This window comes from Pocillopora verrucosa, chromosome 8, assembly GCF_036669915.1.
Source record: "Pocillopora verrucosa isolate sample1 chromosome 8, ASM3666991v2, whole genome shotgun sequence".
Lineage (NCBI taxonomy): Eukaryota > Metazoa > Cnidaria > Anthozoa > Scleractinia > Pocilloporidae > Pocillopora > Pocillopora verrucosa.
The window spans coordinates 9,897,826-9,914,825 of record NC_089319.1 but is presented as its reverse complement, the minus strand read 5'-3'; the positions used below and the strand labels follow the sequence as shown (position 1 = coordinate 9,914,825).

The 17,000-nt window shown below is 37.7% G+C and overlaps 1 protein-coding gene across 2 annotated transcripts; it reads right to left on the bottom strand.

The window, feature by feature from the left end:
• Positions 1–11: 11 nt before the first annotated feature.
• Positions 12–16,584, bottom strand: LOC131778892 (uncharacterized). Of its 2 annotated transcripts, none has more exons than XM_066171464.1 (5): positions 10,866–11,140; positions 7,547–8,518; positions 2,799–7,447; positions 1,538–1,671; positions 12–882 (listed from the first exon to the last, which is right to left on the bottom strand). In XM_066171464.1, exons 1-4 carry the CDS (start codon positions 10,927–10,929, stop codon positions 1,546–1,548), a joined length of 5,811 nt encoding a protein of 1,936 aa, XP_066027561.1. In that variant the 5' UTR covers positions 10,930–11,140; the 3' UTR covers positions 12–882; positions 1,538–1,545. The 2 variants fall into 2 exon arrangements, with proteins under 2 accessions (XP_066027561.1, XP_066027560.1); XM_066171463.1 differs by lacking the exon at positions 10,866–11,140 and adding an exon at positions 16,379–16,584 and having other exon boundaries at positions 13–882.
• Positions 16,585–17,000: the final 416 nt, after the last annotated feature.

The window sequence follows — 17,000 nt, the reverse complement described above, 5'->3', positions numbered from 1 at the left end:
ATATATAAGAAAAAACGTGACAAAAACGGTTAGAGGTTCTTTATTAAGGCTATGCTGCGTTATATTTATCAATATTGTGCGCTATTTCTTGGGTATTCTTGCCCTTTTTTTTCTCACAAAAAAACAAGTCTTCAAAGACTCGCCAATATCCCTTGCTAACACTATGACGTACAAAACTTACTCCTATTAAATTGAGCAGAACTTCTCTAGATGAGACACCAACAAACTGCCTCCTATTTCAAAATTTGATCTTCACCATGTTAACATCAATGGTATTGATATTTGATCTAGTTTCATATTTTTTATATTAGTTCTAATGGGTTCTAATCGATGATTTATAAAAAAAAGGGATGTAATGTTTTTTATCGTTTCTTTAGCAAAGTTAACCTTTTTGTATTCCCTGATACAATTCCCCCCCCCTGGGGGGGATTTTTCTTCCAGTCAGTGACACTGTCCTTCTTTATCCTTCGTGACCTATGTAAATGCATGGAGCAAAGTCAAACAGAAGCCGGCATTGAACTGGAATTTTCGTTCAATCTCAATGTACGTGGTCAGTTTCCCTGTAATTTATCCACATTATATCCATTGTGGCCATCCTTCGTTGCAAATGCTAGGGAGAAATTACCAAATGGTGATGAATCTTGAAGGAACAAACTGTTCCCCTCACTCTGATTTTTTCTTTCTTAAGTGTCAGTCTTTTTTTCGGAATTAAAAGACATGCCGTCCTCTGTAACTTGTAGATTACTTGGGTCTCAAGTATAATGTTATTCACGGGCATTTTCCCTGCATCTGTACAATATCTCTAAAATGTGCATTGTGTTGTTCATCTTGAACGCGATATATCTCTTTTTCATTTCGTTTTCATTTTTGGCCATAGCTTATCTATAACAGAGAATGAAATCGGATTAATAATGTTACAGAGTACAAATATCCTGCGATACTGTACGGTTATTTGGACAGTTGGTTGTTTTGGACTGTTAAAAAAACCTGTTTAACCAGTCGGCTGCGCGCGCAACGCTTCTCTATCTGCTTTGCTTTTCCCGCCTTATGAGAAATGAGCCAAAAGAGTTACCAGAAAAAAAAGCAGTTGGATAATAAATAACTTATTGGACGTTTTGGAGCGTAGCATCGCTGAGTATTTGTACTCGTTGTTTGTATTTTAACAAGCCAGTAGGGCAAGTCAAAATACGGCACAACTTGTAAAAATACTCAGCGATACTACACACCAAAACGTCTAATAAGATACATGTAGCTGATAATAATCGTAGCTAGACTTCCTTTCGTCTCATGGGGTTGCTTTGGTTTCGCTTTTTCTTCGCTTAACCGCAAAGCGTCCCATGTTCCTTATAATCAAGCGTCGTTCACAACAACAGTTAAATGTCATCGACCATTAAATGAATGTTTGTTCTCTAGTAAGCATCTTGCCATTTCGTTTCAACGTTTTTACCAGCACTCAGTGCTCCAGGGTTAACTATTGAAATAAAAACTACTACGAAAAACTCTAAAAAAGCATGCAGAGAGTTCGTTGATTTTTCACCTTTTATTTTAGTCATCCTCTTGATGGTTCATGTTCGATTTTCCCACCTGAACTTCCTCCATCGCAATACCATAGTTCTCATATACGTCCAGAAATGCTAGGTTGTGGCTTCGTTTATTTCGCTTTCTACAAGCCTGAGAATAAAAAACAGAATTGATACAAGGAATTGTAATGTGGTAGTTTTATTATCCCGCTTTAAGATAATGGGATCGCCTAAACTTCGGGAGCTTTTCCTTGTCCAGTGCCATACGTTCCGATAGAGCTAGCCAAACAAGGTTACATGTATCTGGTTATATATTTTTATAGCTGTTTGAGATTATTTTAAACAATCTTACAATCTGTGCTTCATCAAACACTGTAGGTTATAAGCCGTATTTTCTTAACGCTGCTCTAGTTTTTGCTAATTTGGAAGCTATATATCGTTTCAGGGTAACCATAAGGGCGTTTCAAGGCAACGTCCGTCGTTTCCAAGGATCCTAGTCAACCTTTGCCGAGGTGCGTAGCTGTAGCAGGGCCGCTCGGTTACCTGTGACCCCACCACCCCTTTAAGAGATAACTCTTTTGTTATTCAAATGCCTGTAAAACATATGATCCAAGTGGCGAAAACGTGCTAATCTGAGGAATGAGCATAGCACGAATCTTATTTGATGCTTCACACTCAATTCATAAGTTTTTCTCTCGTATGGATACGAGCCCGATGCACAAGGTACAGATGCTGTATGGCCAATAAACGTAGGGCGCAGGGAATTCGTAACCGTGAATCTCCCTTTGAAAAATTTCTTTTTACGCTCCTAACCTCGCCCATAAGTTTGTTAACATACGGCAAACCACAAAAATATTACGATTATCGACGCAAATCGACGAGAAAGTAAATGCAAATAATTATAATACTGATAACGTTAAGAGGCGATGACACAATTTACGTGACCTGCGTAGTATACACAGGCAAGGATGGACAAGGATATGGAAGATCGAGAACCGTTATTTAGATAAAAGCCTTTAGATTTTGGCACAGAAAATGGTGGATTTCACGGGGCTAGTGTACCATACGTCACTGTTGATTGCGTCTCTGTTATTCCTTTTCCACCCTATTAGATTCTGCAAAAGGGATCTCCGATTTGGTAGATGCCTGACATCTGCTACTGAGGTCAGAAGATAGATGTTAAAATTATTTTTCTTTGGCTAGGCGGATTTAAAAAATAATTGAGCTCTTCTTTACTATTTTGAATATCAGCTCCCATCCATAATAACTTGATCTTACCAAAAATATAATCACAATTGCAAGCAGCACCATTACTCCCAAGACCGCAATCGCAACGAACAACCAGCTGGGCAACGTTTTTTCTTCATCCCCAGTTTGCTGTTTTGTGCTCGCCCTTTTCTCGACTTGAATCTCAGTAAAAGTGTAATCTCCTATCTCTCCTTTGTTACTTGCTTGTGTTAGTGTTTCTTTTACATCAGCGTTCGTCACCTTCGAATTTTCTTTCGTGATAACGTTAAATTCACATATAACACTACCTTGGCGGAAGGCTATGATTTCCACTCGAACAAACGAAGTTTTATAACTTTCTTCGAATACTCCAGTTAGTAGTTCACGTAGTTTTAAAGCTAAAGTTTTGAATTCCTTGCTAGAGGAGTCTCCAAGGTTATTGTTGTACACCTCGCCTTTTAATGTCGCTGTGACTACAAAAGCGATCTCTTTCTCAGCAGTTGGTTTTTCTGTCTCTGTGTCTACAATAACAACATTCGTTATTTCTAAGTCTCCAAGCTTTTCCCCGAGTGCGTTTCGAATCATTTCTTCCGTGGCGTTGGAAGCTCTGGAGACGACGACTGTTATCTGGCAGTTAATATTTTCACCTTCACTAAACCGTTCCACAATGGAGTAAGCAAATTCCCTGCCGATATTTTCTTCAAGTGCTTTATCAACTGAATTTTTTACTTTCTCTGAAAGAGATATAAATTCGTCTCCATGTTCTTTTTCATAATCCACGTTTGTGATTACAAACGTCACGGTAAATCGCTTTGTTGTTCCTGGATCAGGAGTAGTTGGCGGACTGATGGCTGTAGATGAAGTGATCAACGTTAGCTTTGTAGATGAGGGTGTTGGTGATAGGATAGAGAACACACTCTTGGACTCATGTGGTAAAGATGATGAAGTAGGAAGGACACGGCTTGAAACGGGAGTCCGAATGGTGGTCAACCTGATAGGACTTTTTTTAAAATCTTGGATCGAGGTGACTGTTTCCTGCGTTGAATCTGAGCTTGATGGACTAAATGTCAGTTGCAGCAAGGAACTTGAAATAATCAGAGATGACGAAGATGCAGATGTAGAATATGGGACAGTACTAGATTTTGAAGTCGACGAACTTGTTGTCTGCTCTAGTATGGAACTCGATGATGGCAAAAAAAGGGAAGATGTGGTGTAAGGCACACCACTTAAATCTGAACTTACAGAACTAATTGTTTGTTGTCGTGTAGAACTTGAGATTGTACTAGAGTTAGAACTCAATGAACTTGTTGTCTGCTGTGGCGTGAAACTTGAAATACTCGCTGATGACGAGGTAGGGGAAGATGTAAAATAAAGTACACTTCTAGAATCTGACGTTAATGAACTTTGTGTTATTGGCACCATGGAACTTGAAATCTTCGAAAGCGTCGATGTTGGAGAGGATGTGGAGGAAGGCAAACGTCTAGAATCAGAAGTTAATAGACTTGTTGTCAGTTGCAGTATGGAGCTTGAAATACTTGATGCTGATAAAGTTGGAAAAGATAAGAAATAAGGCGTACTACTTGATTCAGAACTTGATGTACTGTTTGTCTCTTCTAGTACAGAACTTGAAATACTCGAGGACAGCGAAGTAGGAGAAGATGTAGAATAAGTCGCACTACTTGAATCCAAACTTGATGTACTGTTTGTCTCTTCTAGTAGAGAACTTGAAATAGTCGATGATGACGAAGTAGGAAAAGATGTAGAATAAGTCGCACTACTTGAATCCAAACTTGATGTACTGTTTGTCTCTTCTAGTAGAGAACTTGAAATAGTCGATGATGACGAAGTAGGAAAAGATGTAGAATAAGGCGTACTACTTGAATCCAAACTTGATGTACTGTTTGTCTCTTCTAGTACAGAACTTGAAATAGTCGATGATAGCGAAGTAGGAAAAGATGTAGAATAAGGCGTACTACTTGAATCCAAACTTGATGTACTGTTTGTCTCTTGCAGTACAGAACTTGAAATAGTCGATGATGGCGAAGTAGGAAAAGATGTAGAATAAGGCGTACTACTTGAATCCAAACTTGATGTACTGTTTGTCTCTTGCAGTACAGAACTTGAAATAGTCGATGATGACGAAGTAGGAAAAGATGTAGAATAAGGCGTACTACTTGAATCCAAACTTGATGTACTGTTTGTCTCTTGCAGTACAGAACTTGAAATAGTCGATGATGGCGAAGTAGGAAAAGATGTAGAATAAGGCGTACTACTTGATTCAGAATTTGATGTACTGTTTGTCTCTTGCAGTACAGAACTTGAAATAGTCGATGATGGCGAAATAGGAAAAGATGTAGAATAAGGCGTACTACTTGATTCAGAATTTGATGTACTGTTTGTCTCTTCTAGTACAGAACTTGAAATAGTCGATGATAGCGAAGTAGGAAAAGATGTAGAGTAAGGCGTACTACTTGAATCCAAACTTGATGTACTGTTTGTCTCTTGCAGTACAGAACTTGAAATAGTCGATGATGACGAAGTAGGAAAAGATGTAGAATAAGGTGTACTACTTGAATCCAAACTTGATGTACTGTTTGTCTCTTGCAGTACAGAACTTGAAATAGTCGATGATGGCGAAGTAGGAAAAGATGTAGAATAAGGCGTACTACTTGATTCAGAACTTGATGTACTGTTTGTCTCTTGCAGTACAGAACTTGAAATAGTCGATGATGGCGAAGTAAGAAAAGATGTAGAATAAGGCGTACTACTTGAATCCAAACTTGATGTACTGTTTGTCTCTTGCAGTACAGAACTTGAAATAGTCGATGATGGCGAAGTAGGAAAAGATGTAGAATAAGGCGTACTACTTGAATCCAAACTTGATGGACTTGTTGTCTGGTGCACCATGGCACTTGAAATACCCGATGACCTCAAGGCTGGAGAAGATGTAGAGTAAGGCACACTGCTTGGAACAGGCAACGTCGATATGATTTTTGATGATGTAAGAAAAGTCGTGGTGTCCGATACTGACGATGAAGAACGTGAAGATTGTCTTGGTGATAAACTCGAAACATCCAACGGAGAGAAAGGTGAACATGAACTGTAATAAACCAAACTGCATAGAGAGGAAGATCTAGTGGACGATGTGGAATAATTCGCGCTGTTTGGGGCTGTTGTCAATGAAGTTTCGAGTTGTTCCGTGGTAGCTGAAAGGTTACCTGAATGTTGTGTTGTTGTACTGATTGATTGTTCGCTTATCAGGATGGAAGTTGAGACATTTGACAAAGCTGCGCATGCCAAGGAATTGCATAGAGAGGAAGATGTAGTGGACGATGTGGAATAATTCGCACTTCTTTGGGCTGTTGTCAATGAAGGTACGAGTTGTTCAGTCGTCGTAGTTGTAATATTACCAGAATGTAGTGTTGTTGTACTGTTCGATTGTTTCCGTATCATGGTAGAAGTTGAGACATTCGACAAGGCTGCGCATGCTAAAGAATACACGATAGTACATGAATATAATCCTGGCGTGGAAATAATCAGAGATGACGAAGATGCAGATGTAGAATTTGGGACAGTACTAGAATTTGAAGTCGACGAACTTGTTGTCTGCTCTAGTATGGAACTCGATGATGGCAAAATAAGAGAAGATGTGGTGTAAGGCATACTACTTAAATCTGAACTTACATAACTAGTTGTTTGTTGTAGTGTAGAACTTGAGATAGTACTAGAGTTGGAACTCAATGAACTTGTTGTCTGCTGTGGCGTGAAACTTGAAATACTCGCTGATGATGAGGTAGGGGAAGATGTAAAATATAGCACACTACGAGAATCTGACGTTAATGAACTTTGTGTTATTGGCACCATGGAACTCGAAATCTTCGAAAGCGTCGATGTTGGAGAGGATGTGGAGGAAGGCAAACTTCTAGAATCAGAAGTTAATAGACTTGTTGTCAGTTGCAGTATGGAGCTTGAAATACTTGATGCTGATAAAGTTGGAAAAGATACGAAATAAGGCGTACTACTTGATTCAGAACTTGATGTACTGTTTATCTCTTGTAGTACAGAACTTGAAATACTCGAAGATGGCGAAATAGGAGAAGATGTAGAATAAGGCGTACTACTTGAATCCAAACTTGATCTACTGTTTGTCTCTTCTAGTACAGGACTTGAAATACTCGAAGACGGCGAAGTAGGAAAAGATGTAGAATAAGGCGTACTACTTGAATCCAAACTTGATGTACTGTTTGTCTTTTGTAGTACAGAACTTGAAATAGTCGATGATGGCGAAGCTGGAGAAGATGTAGAATAAAGAGCACTACTTGAATCCGAACTTGATGGACTTATCGTCTGTTGCATCATAGAGCTTGAAACAGTCGATGTTGGCAACGCTGTAGATGTAGAATAAGGCGTACTACTTGAATCCAAACTTGATGTACTGTTTGTCTCTTCTAGTACAGGACTTGAAATACTCGAAGACGGCGAAGTAGGAAAAGATGTAGAATAAGGCGTACTACTTGAATCCAAACTTGATGTACTGTTTGTCTTTTGTAGTACAGAACTTGAAATAGTCGATGATGGCGAAGCTGGAGAAGATGTAGAATAAAGAGCACTACTTGAATCCGAACTTGATGGACTTATCGTCTGTTGCATCATGGAGCTTGAAACAGTCGATGTTGGCAACGCTGTAGATGTAGAATAAGGCGTACTACTTGAATCCAAACTTGATGTACTGTTTGTCTCTTCTAGTACAGGACTTGAAATACTCGAAGACGGCGAAGTAGGAAAAGATGTAGAATAAGGCGTACTACTTGAATCCAAACTTGATGGACTTGTTGTCTGTTGCACCATGGTACTTGAAATACCCGATGACCTCGAGCTTGAAGAAGATGTAGAATAAGGCACACTGCTTGGAACAGTCAACGTCGATATGATTTTTGATGATGTAAGAAAAGTCGTGGTGTCCGATACTGACGATGAAGAACGTGAGGATTGTCTTCGTGATAAACTCGAAACATCCAACGGAGAGAAAGGTGAACATGAACTGTAATAAACCAAACTGCATAGAGAGGAAGATCTAGTGGACGATGTGGAATAATTCGCGCTGTTTGGGGCTGTTGTCAATGAAGTTTCGAGTTGTTCCGTGGTAGCTGAAAGGTTACCTGAATGTAGTGTTGTTGTACTGATTGATTGTTCGGTTATTATGATGGAAGTTGAGACATTTGACAAAGCTGCGCATGCCAAGGAACTACATAGAGAGGAAGATGTAGTGGACGATGTGGAATAATTCACACTGCCTGGGGCTGTTGTCAATGAAGGTACGAGTTGTTCAGTCGTCGTAGTTGTAATATTACCAGAATGTAGTGTTGTTGTACTGTTCGATTGTTTCCGTATCATGGTAGAAGTTGAGACATTCGACAAGGCTGCGCATGCTAAAGAATACACGACAGTACATGAATATAATCCTCGCGTGCTGTTTGACTCGTCCAGAATTGTGGCTGAAATATTCGGCAGTGACGAAACTGGTAATGATGGGTTATGGGGTGTGTTACTTGATTCCAAACTCCATGTACTTGTCGACTGTCTGAGTGACATAGTTGATGTATTCGACAGTTTTGCTTTTTGATATGACGTGGAAGCATACCTAGTGACTGAAACTGATGGTGATGATTTCTCCGTCGTCGTAGCTGAAACAACTGCTGATTGTGCCCTTTGCAACGTAGTAGCTGAGGTACAAGGGAGCGAGGTCGTTCCGGTGCTGTTTCCTAAAGCCCCTGTATGTGAAAAGACAACAGCATTGTAAGTCAACAGTTCCAAGTTAGAAATACCATCTTTTGATGCTGGATTGATCTGGAATAAACCTATATTTTTACCCCTGAATAAAATTTAAGATTATAAGAATATGTTCCCCGATAAGTACAGTCTCAAAAAACAGCAAGGATTTGAAAATATCAGCGTTACAGCGAAGAGTTTACATATTACAAGTTTATGTAATTATATCTTAGTCCTTTTACTTTAATTAATGTACAGCCGTCAATCTTTATTCGAAAACACGACATTGTGGTACCTTTAACAGTTGACGAAAACTACATGCGACTCAGATAAGTCATACCCAGTTTTGAATTGTAATCCTGGGTTAGTGCTGCGTCTCTCTCAAACAATGGGCCCTTGAAGAGCCTTGAGGTTTACAACCAAGTCGAAAAGCGAAGGCGAATCAGACCTAAGTCAGACGACATTTACACATTTGTCAATTTCGGCCGGAATGAAAACAGAAATATTCAGGGAGGAGTTTATTTAAAAAGCAATTTCAATTTGTGTGTAAGCCGACTAAAAGGCCTTTAAAGGTTATCAAATTCGGAACGGTAACAAATGTTTTCATGCAAATAATATCTACAGTTTCACAGCTGACGAGGTCAGTAACGCGGAGACAAAATAATACCGTTTGTTAAGAGATTCACATGAGATCCCGTCAGACAACTGTCATCACATGCGTCATTTAACCATAAAAGGACACAACAGATCCGCCTTTTAATCTTCTGAGAATTTTATAAATACTGAGTTTCTCGGAAAACTGCCGGCGGAAAATGAGCCAAAATTCCTCTCACGTATCACACGCTCCTCCAAAACGCGAAACGAGTGAAATTTAGTGCGCGACGTACATAGCGGTAAAAACAGTTGATAGAAATTTTTAACTGCAATGGATAACATGGACATTGAATTTTTATTTGTTTCGGGCGTGGGACAAAAAGGAAAGGATAACGAAGATAAAGTCGAAAGGGGGATTAATTCTCTGACTCTTGTGAACGTTCTCCCACTGAGATAAAATTAACTGCTATAATTAGGACATTAGCTCAATAAAAATTTCGGTCCAAATCTAAGAAATGTGGCTCGTTAGGTTGAAATATTCGACCAAAATAATTTGAAAGAGATTGTAAACCTCTTGAGGAGATGGAATCAAAGAAAAGGGAGAGATTTATCATTTTATTATTATCCGGAACAGGTTTCATGGACATTAAGGCTTTACGCCTTGAATGCAAAAACTGGGTGACTTCATAAATTGTACCGCGAATCTCGTGAAAAAACCTTTTGGACGATTAGCAGTCATACAATACAACTCGCGATTATCATTATAAGTATTTTGATAAAATCAACCCTCTCTGCATGTCTTCAAATCGAACGCCTTTTTTTAATGTACGAATAAAAATTGGCTTATATGCCATAAAATTATTTTATGGCATATAATTTCAAACTGAAAGTGACTTTTCAGACAAATGACTAACGCCGCTATGAATGGTAAGTACTAACACGAGAAATTTTGAGGTAAATACTCACCCACGGACAAATTCATTTGCCCGCCACACGTTTGACGATTCCTATATGTATATGCTTCATATGAGTTAAGATTATGGAAGAAAACCTGCTGATTCGATGACGAGCATGCACTGGCGTTTTCTATTTTATTTGCTTCACGCGGAATAAAGAACCTTTCCGTTACCTAAAAAGCAATAAGGGGTCTTCACGAAGACAGGGGACTCCGATTGATTTATGGAAAAAGTACACATACATTCAAAATGCCTAATCTCTGTGGTGTTTGTGAATAAATAACAAAAGCATAATGCGATAGTGGTCCTCCTCTGTTGTGAAATGGGCTCTCATTTTAGAAGTGTCTGTCGCAATTGCCTGAATTTGCAACTTACAGCATCTGTCAAATTATTCGTGCGGTCGAGAAAAAAAACAACTGGAAAATTCTACTTCTTATTGGGATGGATGAACTTAAAAGAGAGACGCCAGTTTGCCATCTGATCACTGTTTTTTTTTTCAAAGAAAGTAGTCCGGGTATTTTTCAGTTGTTTGTATTCTGTCCAGTGGAAATCAAAACTGGAAAAGCGATATCGCTCTGGAAAAGCCTCTTTATCGATTCTACATTTTCTATCACAAAAGTCCCTCACCTTCGGAGATGAAAAGGCCACCTTTAAAAAAACAACAGACAACTTTCTCGACTTAAAACGACCGAACTCAGCGGAAGGTTCAAGCAAAAAAAAAAAAACAAATTATGCGATGCAGAAACATTGAAAGCGATAAGAATGGATGAGGTTGTAGTAGAAACAGAAGCCATCTTACCTGCATTAAAACCGAAGCGTAGACCAATGAAAAATACGACAAAATAAGCAATTTTTGAAGCCATTCCGATATTTTTCTGCCGATGCAATGCCTTAACACACTCGTTTCGAAGGTGGACGTTTTACTGATTGTACTCGTAGCTGTATAAATAATCCTTAAGATGATCAATGAGCTCATTTAGCACGTGGCCAGCTCTGCTCTGCTCTCGATACACTCAAAGCCTTACACGAAAAAATACCCAGTTGATGAACTAGGAAACTTCGAAACTTCAGAAATACTCTTCGATCGTAAATCAAAAACTTAGATCACAAAAATTTAGAAAGGAGAAGCGCTATGAGATGAGAGGTATGTTCCAGCTACTTTCTGGCGCCGTCTGTGAAATCAAAAACCGATGTTCTGTGTGACATAGATGACACTGCATCCGGCCTCGTTGGGATGTTTCCAGGAAAATAAATTTGAGAATTGTCAAGAATGTTGCTCCTTATTGATTTTATCATATAGAATTATTTGGTAAGCTCGTCACGGGCGATGACAGTCACGCCATTACACCTTAAGACGAGGTCATGTAAGGCAGCTTCACCAGAGTTTGAGTTCAGCTTTCACCAATTTTTTTTCACCAGGATGTTAGTTTTTTTTCAAAAGATGCTTTCAACATATTTTTACACAGAAATCGCATTTGTGCCAACTATATTTGCTCTTACAGAAGTATCTTTCCCTCACAGAAAAATCAAGTCAAGAGACGAGCCTGATCTGTGAAGATCGTAGACCTTTGATGAAATGAATTTACCTATGGCTTTCTCACTTCAAAATCTTGCACTTGTAATGCACGAGTTAAAAACATTTGAAGCAGTTAAAAAAAAACCATCAAAACTTGCTATTTCTGTTAAAAATTAAAAAAAAAACCACTTTTGGTCTGAAAATAGGCATGGAATTTAATCTTTTTTACCCAGATCTCTCGCGAAAGAATGCTATTTTGCCACATACACACTTCGTAGGATGTTATGACGTAAAGGCAATTCTGAGAAATTGATAAAAATCGTCAGAGTTTGAACCCGGAAAATATTTAGTCACGTTTGACGTGTTTACACGTAAATGAAGAGTTGTGTAAAATGTGAAAAACCAAAAACTGAAAAAACACTCTTGCAGGGGTGGGGTGGAGATGTACCTAATTGAGAAGGTCACAGGGGAGGAGTAAGTAGCAGCAAATACGCGGCTAGTATCATTTAGCGTTAGCAAGGCATGTCTGACACATTTTTTTGTGCGTTACACTTTTGAGAATTTTTGCATTGAGAAGCATAGTATTCCTGACCGTCATGCGGTTGGTTGCGTTGTTTTAGTTTGAGTTTTACCTATCTGATTACATATCAGACATTGGTAGAAATCAAATCCTTTACAAACTTGGTTGATGGTTTTCACCGTTATGCCCTCGAAACTAATGTAAAATCCACTGAGGTAAAACCATTGAGGTAATCGGATAGTCTTCAGGATTACCTCATTCCATGGTCTACAAATAGTACCCGCAGTTATTTTGCGGGTTACGTAATATTTTTTCTACGCTTCTTTGGGGCGACAAAAAATTTGAGTGAAGCAGTAGGTAACATGTCTGTTCGTTTAATATATTAAATTATTGAATAAAAGATTTATTATTCCACTATTATCATTTCATTTTCTAGAATTTTGGCTTCTAGTTTTCGAAATACACCTAACGGCCTTGAATAAGCAACACGTCAATCGCCTAAGGCAAGGAAAAAGTTGAAAACAACACAAACGAATCTTTGAACCGTCTAACTATAAATAGCTTATAAAGGAATCCATATTCATATGCTTTTCCGACACAGAAGTAATTAGCAAACCATTAAGAACGCACAGTATTTTCCCAAGCATCGTGTTTTATGGTTTGACAAGGGTATCAAAATGTCACACGACGATTAAATTAATTTCATACAAACGGAACAGCTTTTCAGCTCGTCATTTTGACGTTGCACAGGTCTGGTGGTCTGAAATGGGGACATCTGAAAAACATTTCCTTCTTAAGTGTCAACGGCTAATAGCAGTCTGAGTAAAGTCTCCCACAAAATGTTGTAAAGCGCCATGAGCTGATGGATATAGCGATGTGAAAATCCTTCATTATCATCATCACTATTAGTATTATTATTATTGTTATTGTTATTGTTATTATTATTCAAATCAGAAAGGAAAGTGGGAAGGAGTTTTTAAGGCCAGAAATAAAATGTGACGCGGCGTGAATTTTACCGAAAGGCGAGCGTGATTCGTGAATTTATGATCAAGCACGAAGCGTAATTTGTCTTCTGAAATATGCGTGACCCGTGAATTATTTTCTTTCATTTCGTGAAAGCCTCAAGGTTTCCCTGAAACCTCGCATAAAAGAAGAGAGACTTGAGGTTTGTTCTTTTGAAGTTGAGATGTCTGAAATGGTGTTTTAAAACAAACGTGACGCGTGAATTTTTCTAAAATATGTGCGTATAACGGGATAAGTATCCCACATCCTCCGGCTTCATTTTGCTACCCTCTGTGAGATTCCTATCTCACTGCGAGGTAAGCACTCATCACTTAAAAAAATTGATACTTATGTGTATTCGTTATTTGATTACTTTTGGAATTATAATTTTCCTAATTTTGGCAATTTTTGTTTCCTCTTTCGTCGTTCTTTTAAGGCGTGATTAAGGTTAGATGTAGAATCAGCCGTTATTATCAACGATGAAGAGTATTACGATTATTTTTATTTATTTATAGGGTATTATTTAACGAAAATTATGCTTGTCTGATATCTGCCCCAAATGCATAATAATCTGTTTGGCTATTTTTCTTATTCCAAAAATTCCTTAAACTCGAGATAAAACTCCGTTCTAGAAAGAAAAGTTAATAGATTTGTTTATTTTTTCAAGTATCGTATTTGACCCGAGAACTGCACAAATAGCTACGTTATAAACTTTTTAGATAGCCGAGGTACAAAAATTGCACACATTTAACGAATATTTTTTCAACAAAGGAAGTTTTTCCAAGGTATTTCCTCTGCGGAAACATTTTGCTAAGGAAATAGTTTCCTTCGACTTTTTTTTCTTTTTTTTTTTTTTTAATATTTGTTGTTCTTAATGTACCAAAAATGCCTTTTGTGAGGGCTCTGTCTGACTTCCAGGGTAACAAACCTATTGAAAAATAACAGCTTTGACACTTGCGTTAGCAAGGCATGTCTGACACATTTTTTTGTGCGTTACACTTTTGAGAATTTTTGCATTGAGAAGCATAGTGTTCCTGACCGTCATGTGGTTGGTTGCGTTGTATTAGTTTGAGTTTTACCTATTTGATTACATATCAGACATTGGTAGAAATCAAATCCTTTACAAACTTGGTTGATGGTTTTCACCGTTATGCTCTCGAAACTAATGTAAAATCCACTAAGGTAAAAACATCGAGGTATTCTGGCGGATAGTCTTCAGGATTACCTCATTCCATGGTTTACAAATAGTACCCGCAGTTATTTTGCGCGTTACGTAATATTTTTTCTACGCTTCTTTGGGGCGACAAAAAATTTGAGTAAAGCAATAAGTAACATGTCTGTTCGTTTTATATATTGAATTATTGAATAAAAGATTTATTATTCCACTATTATCATTTCATTTTCTAGAATTTTGGCTTCTAGTTTTCGAAATACACCTAGCGGCCTTGAATAAGCAACACATCAATCGCCTAAGGCAAGGAAAAAGTTGAAAACAACCACCTCCTCCGGCTTCATTTTGCTACCCTCTGTGAGACTTCTATCTCACTGCGAGGTAAGCACTCATCACTTAAAAAAATTGATACTTATGTGCATTCGTTATTTGATTACTTGGAATTAAAATTTTCCTAATTTTGGCAATTTTTGTTTCCTCTTTCGTCGTTCTTTTAAGGCGTGATTAAGGTTAGCTGTAGAATCAGCGGTTATTATTAACGATGAGGAGTATTATAATTATTTTTATTTATTTATAGGGTATTATTTAACGAAAATTATGCTTGTCTGATATCTGCCCCAAATGCATAATAATCTGTTTGGCTATTTCTCTTATTCCAAAAATTCCTTAAACCCGAGATAAAACTCCGTTCTAGAAAGAAAAGTTAATAGATTTGTTTATTTTTTCAAGTATCGTATTTGACCCGAGAACTGCACAAATAGCTACGTTATAACTTTTTAGATAGCCGAGGTACAAAAATTGCACACATTTAACGAATATTTTTTCAACAAAGGAAGTTTTTCCAAGGTATTTCCTCTGCGGAAACATTTTGCTGAGGAAATACTTTCCTTTGACTTTTTTTTTTAATATTTGTTGTTCTTAATATACCAAAAATGCCTTTTGTGAGGGCTCTGTCTGATTTCCAGGGTAACAAACCTTATTGAAAAATAACAGCACTGACACTTCAATTCATGAGGCGTTTGTGCTGTTTATATAGTGATTATAAGATTTCGCTACAGACAGGCAGAAGGGTATGAAAATAATATTTCATTAACTAGCTTGGGATGGATCTGATAGTTATGTTTGTTGCGAGGTTGTTAACAATTATGTCTGTCAATGAGATTTCAAATACACAGAGGTCATATTACTTTTTTATATGAAAAGGAAAAAAAACGAAAAGAGAAAAAGCTCTGTTAAATCTTAAGATGAAAAAAAGCTAAATATAGCAACCCGACGTGGTTTGCTTTATTTGCTTTGATTTTGTTGATCCTTGCTTGACATCGCTTTGGTCGAACATTCACACTTTTTACTAAAAAATTCGAGACAATTCACTCATTAAAACACCCCGCTAGGTGCTTTATTGCTTCTCGGGGAAAGACAATTGGTAACCTGGAGACACCGAACAATAAACAAAGTGGCTGGAACGCCCTTCTCAACAACCAAAACGAAGAAAGGTTTATCGAACAAATATTGATTTAAAGAATAGGCGCGATTTGCATACCTCACTTATGTCCTGAGAAATGTCAACTATCAGCGGAAATGATGCAGTTGGCAAAAACAACTTTGGGAAGATCCGAATAGCGATTGCTCAACCCGGTGGAAAATTGATTATGCGACTAATTTTCTAACAATAGCACAAAAAAAAGAAAGGCATATGTAAAGCTAATACATGGTTTCCGTTACCAACGAGTCTCCAGTAGCGAGACTCAGTTGGTTACGTATTCAACCCACAGCGAAATCGAAAAGTCCTCGGTTGGAAATCTTCCAGAAGCTCTCTAGATTTTTCCTATTGTTTCTTTCATTTTCCTATACGTCATACGTTCGTGAGAAACGTTGGACATTTTCGTCGTCTCGTTAGCAGTTAGAAACTGACCATTGAAAAATCATCTCTTTCCCTTTCCCTGAAATTGCACGGTGCTGTGCATTTTCAAATTAATGATTTTGTCTAGATGCACAACGGTATTAGCATCAATTTGATTTAAAAGTCACCATTTAAAAAACACTTTGAAACACTTTTGCAGTTGCTTTTTCCTGCTGTTAATAAAAGGAACAATCCTAACTCACCTGTGAACATGAAAAGAGTGATGCTGATTGCCATCAAATGGGAAACGCGATATGCCTTCATCTTTACCATCACCATTATAACAAAAAAGGGGCGGCGTTCGCTCTCGGCTTTATAAAAATGAAAGCCTTCCACAAAGATTTTCTTCAAAACTGCGGTTTTAGATTGCGTGAATGGCGCACATGTAATGAAATATCTGCATCTTGCCGAGATGATATGTGGGTTCCCAAGGCCTCTTTGCACTACAGGGACTGTCAAAATAGTTATCTGACAGCCGTTGTTTGTTGTAAATAATTCCAAAAATTTTTTAAGTGTTAAGTCATTTCAGCCCACGGTTTTTTACTTATCATCGATTTGATGTATTTTTTGTCCAGCTTTCCCCCCTATTATTACTTAAATTGCATTTTAGCCGTAAAGGTTAAATCGTCACTTTTTGTCAACAGCAAAGAAAAAAAAAAATTTTTTTCATATATATTATTTGTGACTTAATTTCAATGGAAGCGTTAGGCAGAAAGATAAGCTATTTCAATATTTACTGAGAATTGTTTAAATAATCCACGATAAAATCAAAAGCTGAGTGGAGCTGGTAGGAGTAAATTAAATTGTCTTAATTGAACGATGTTG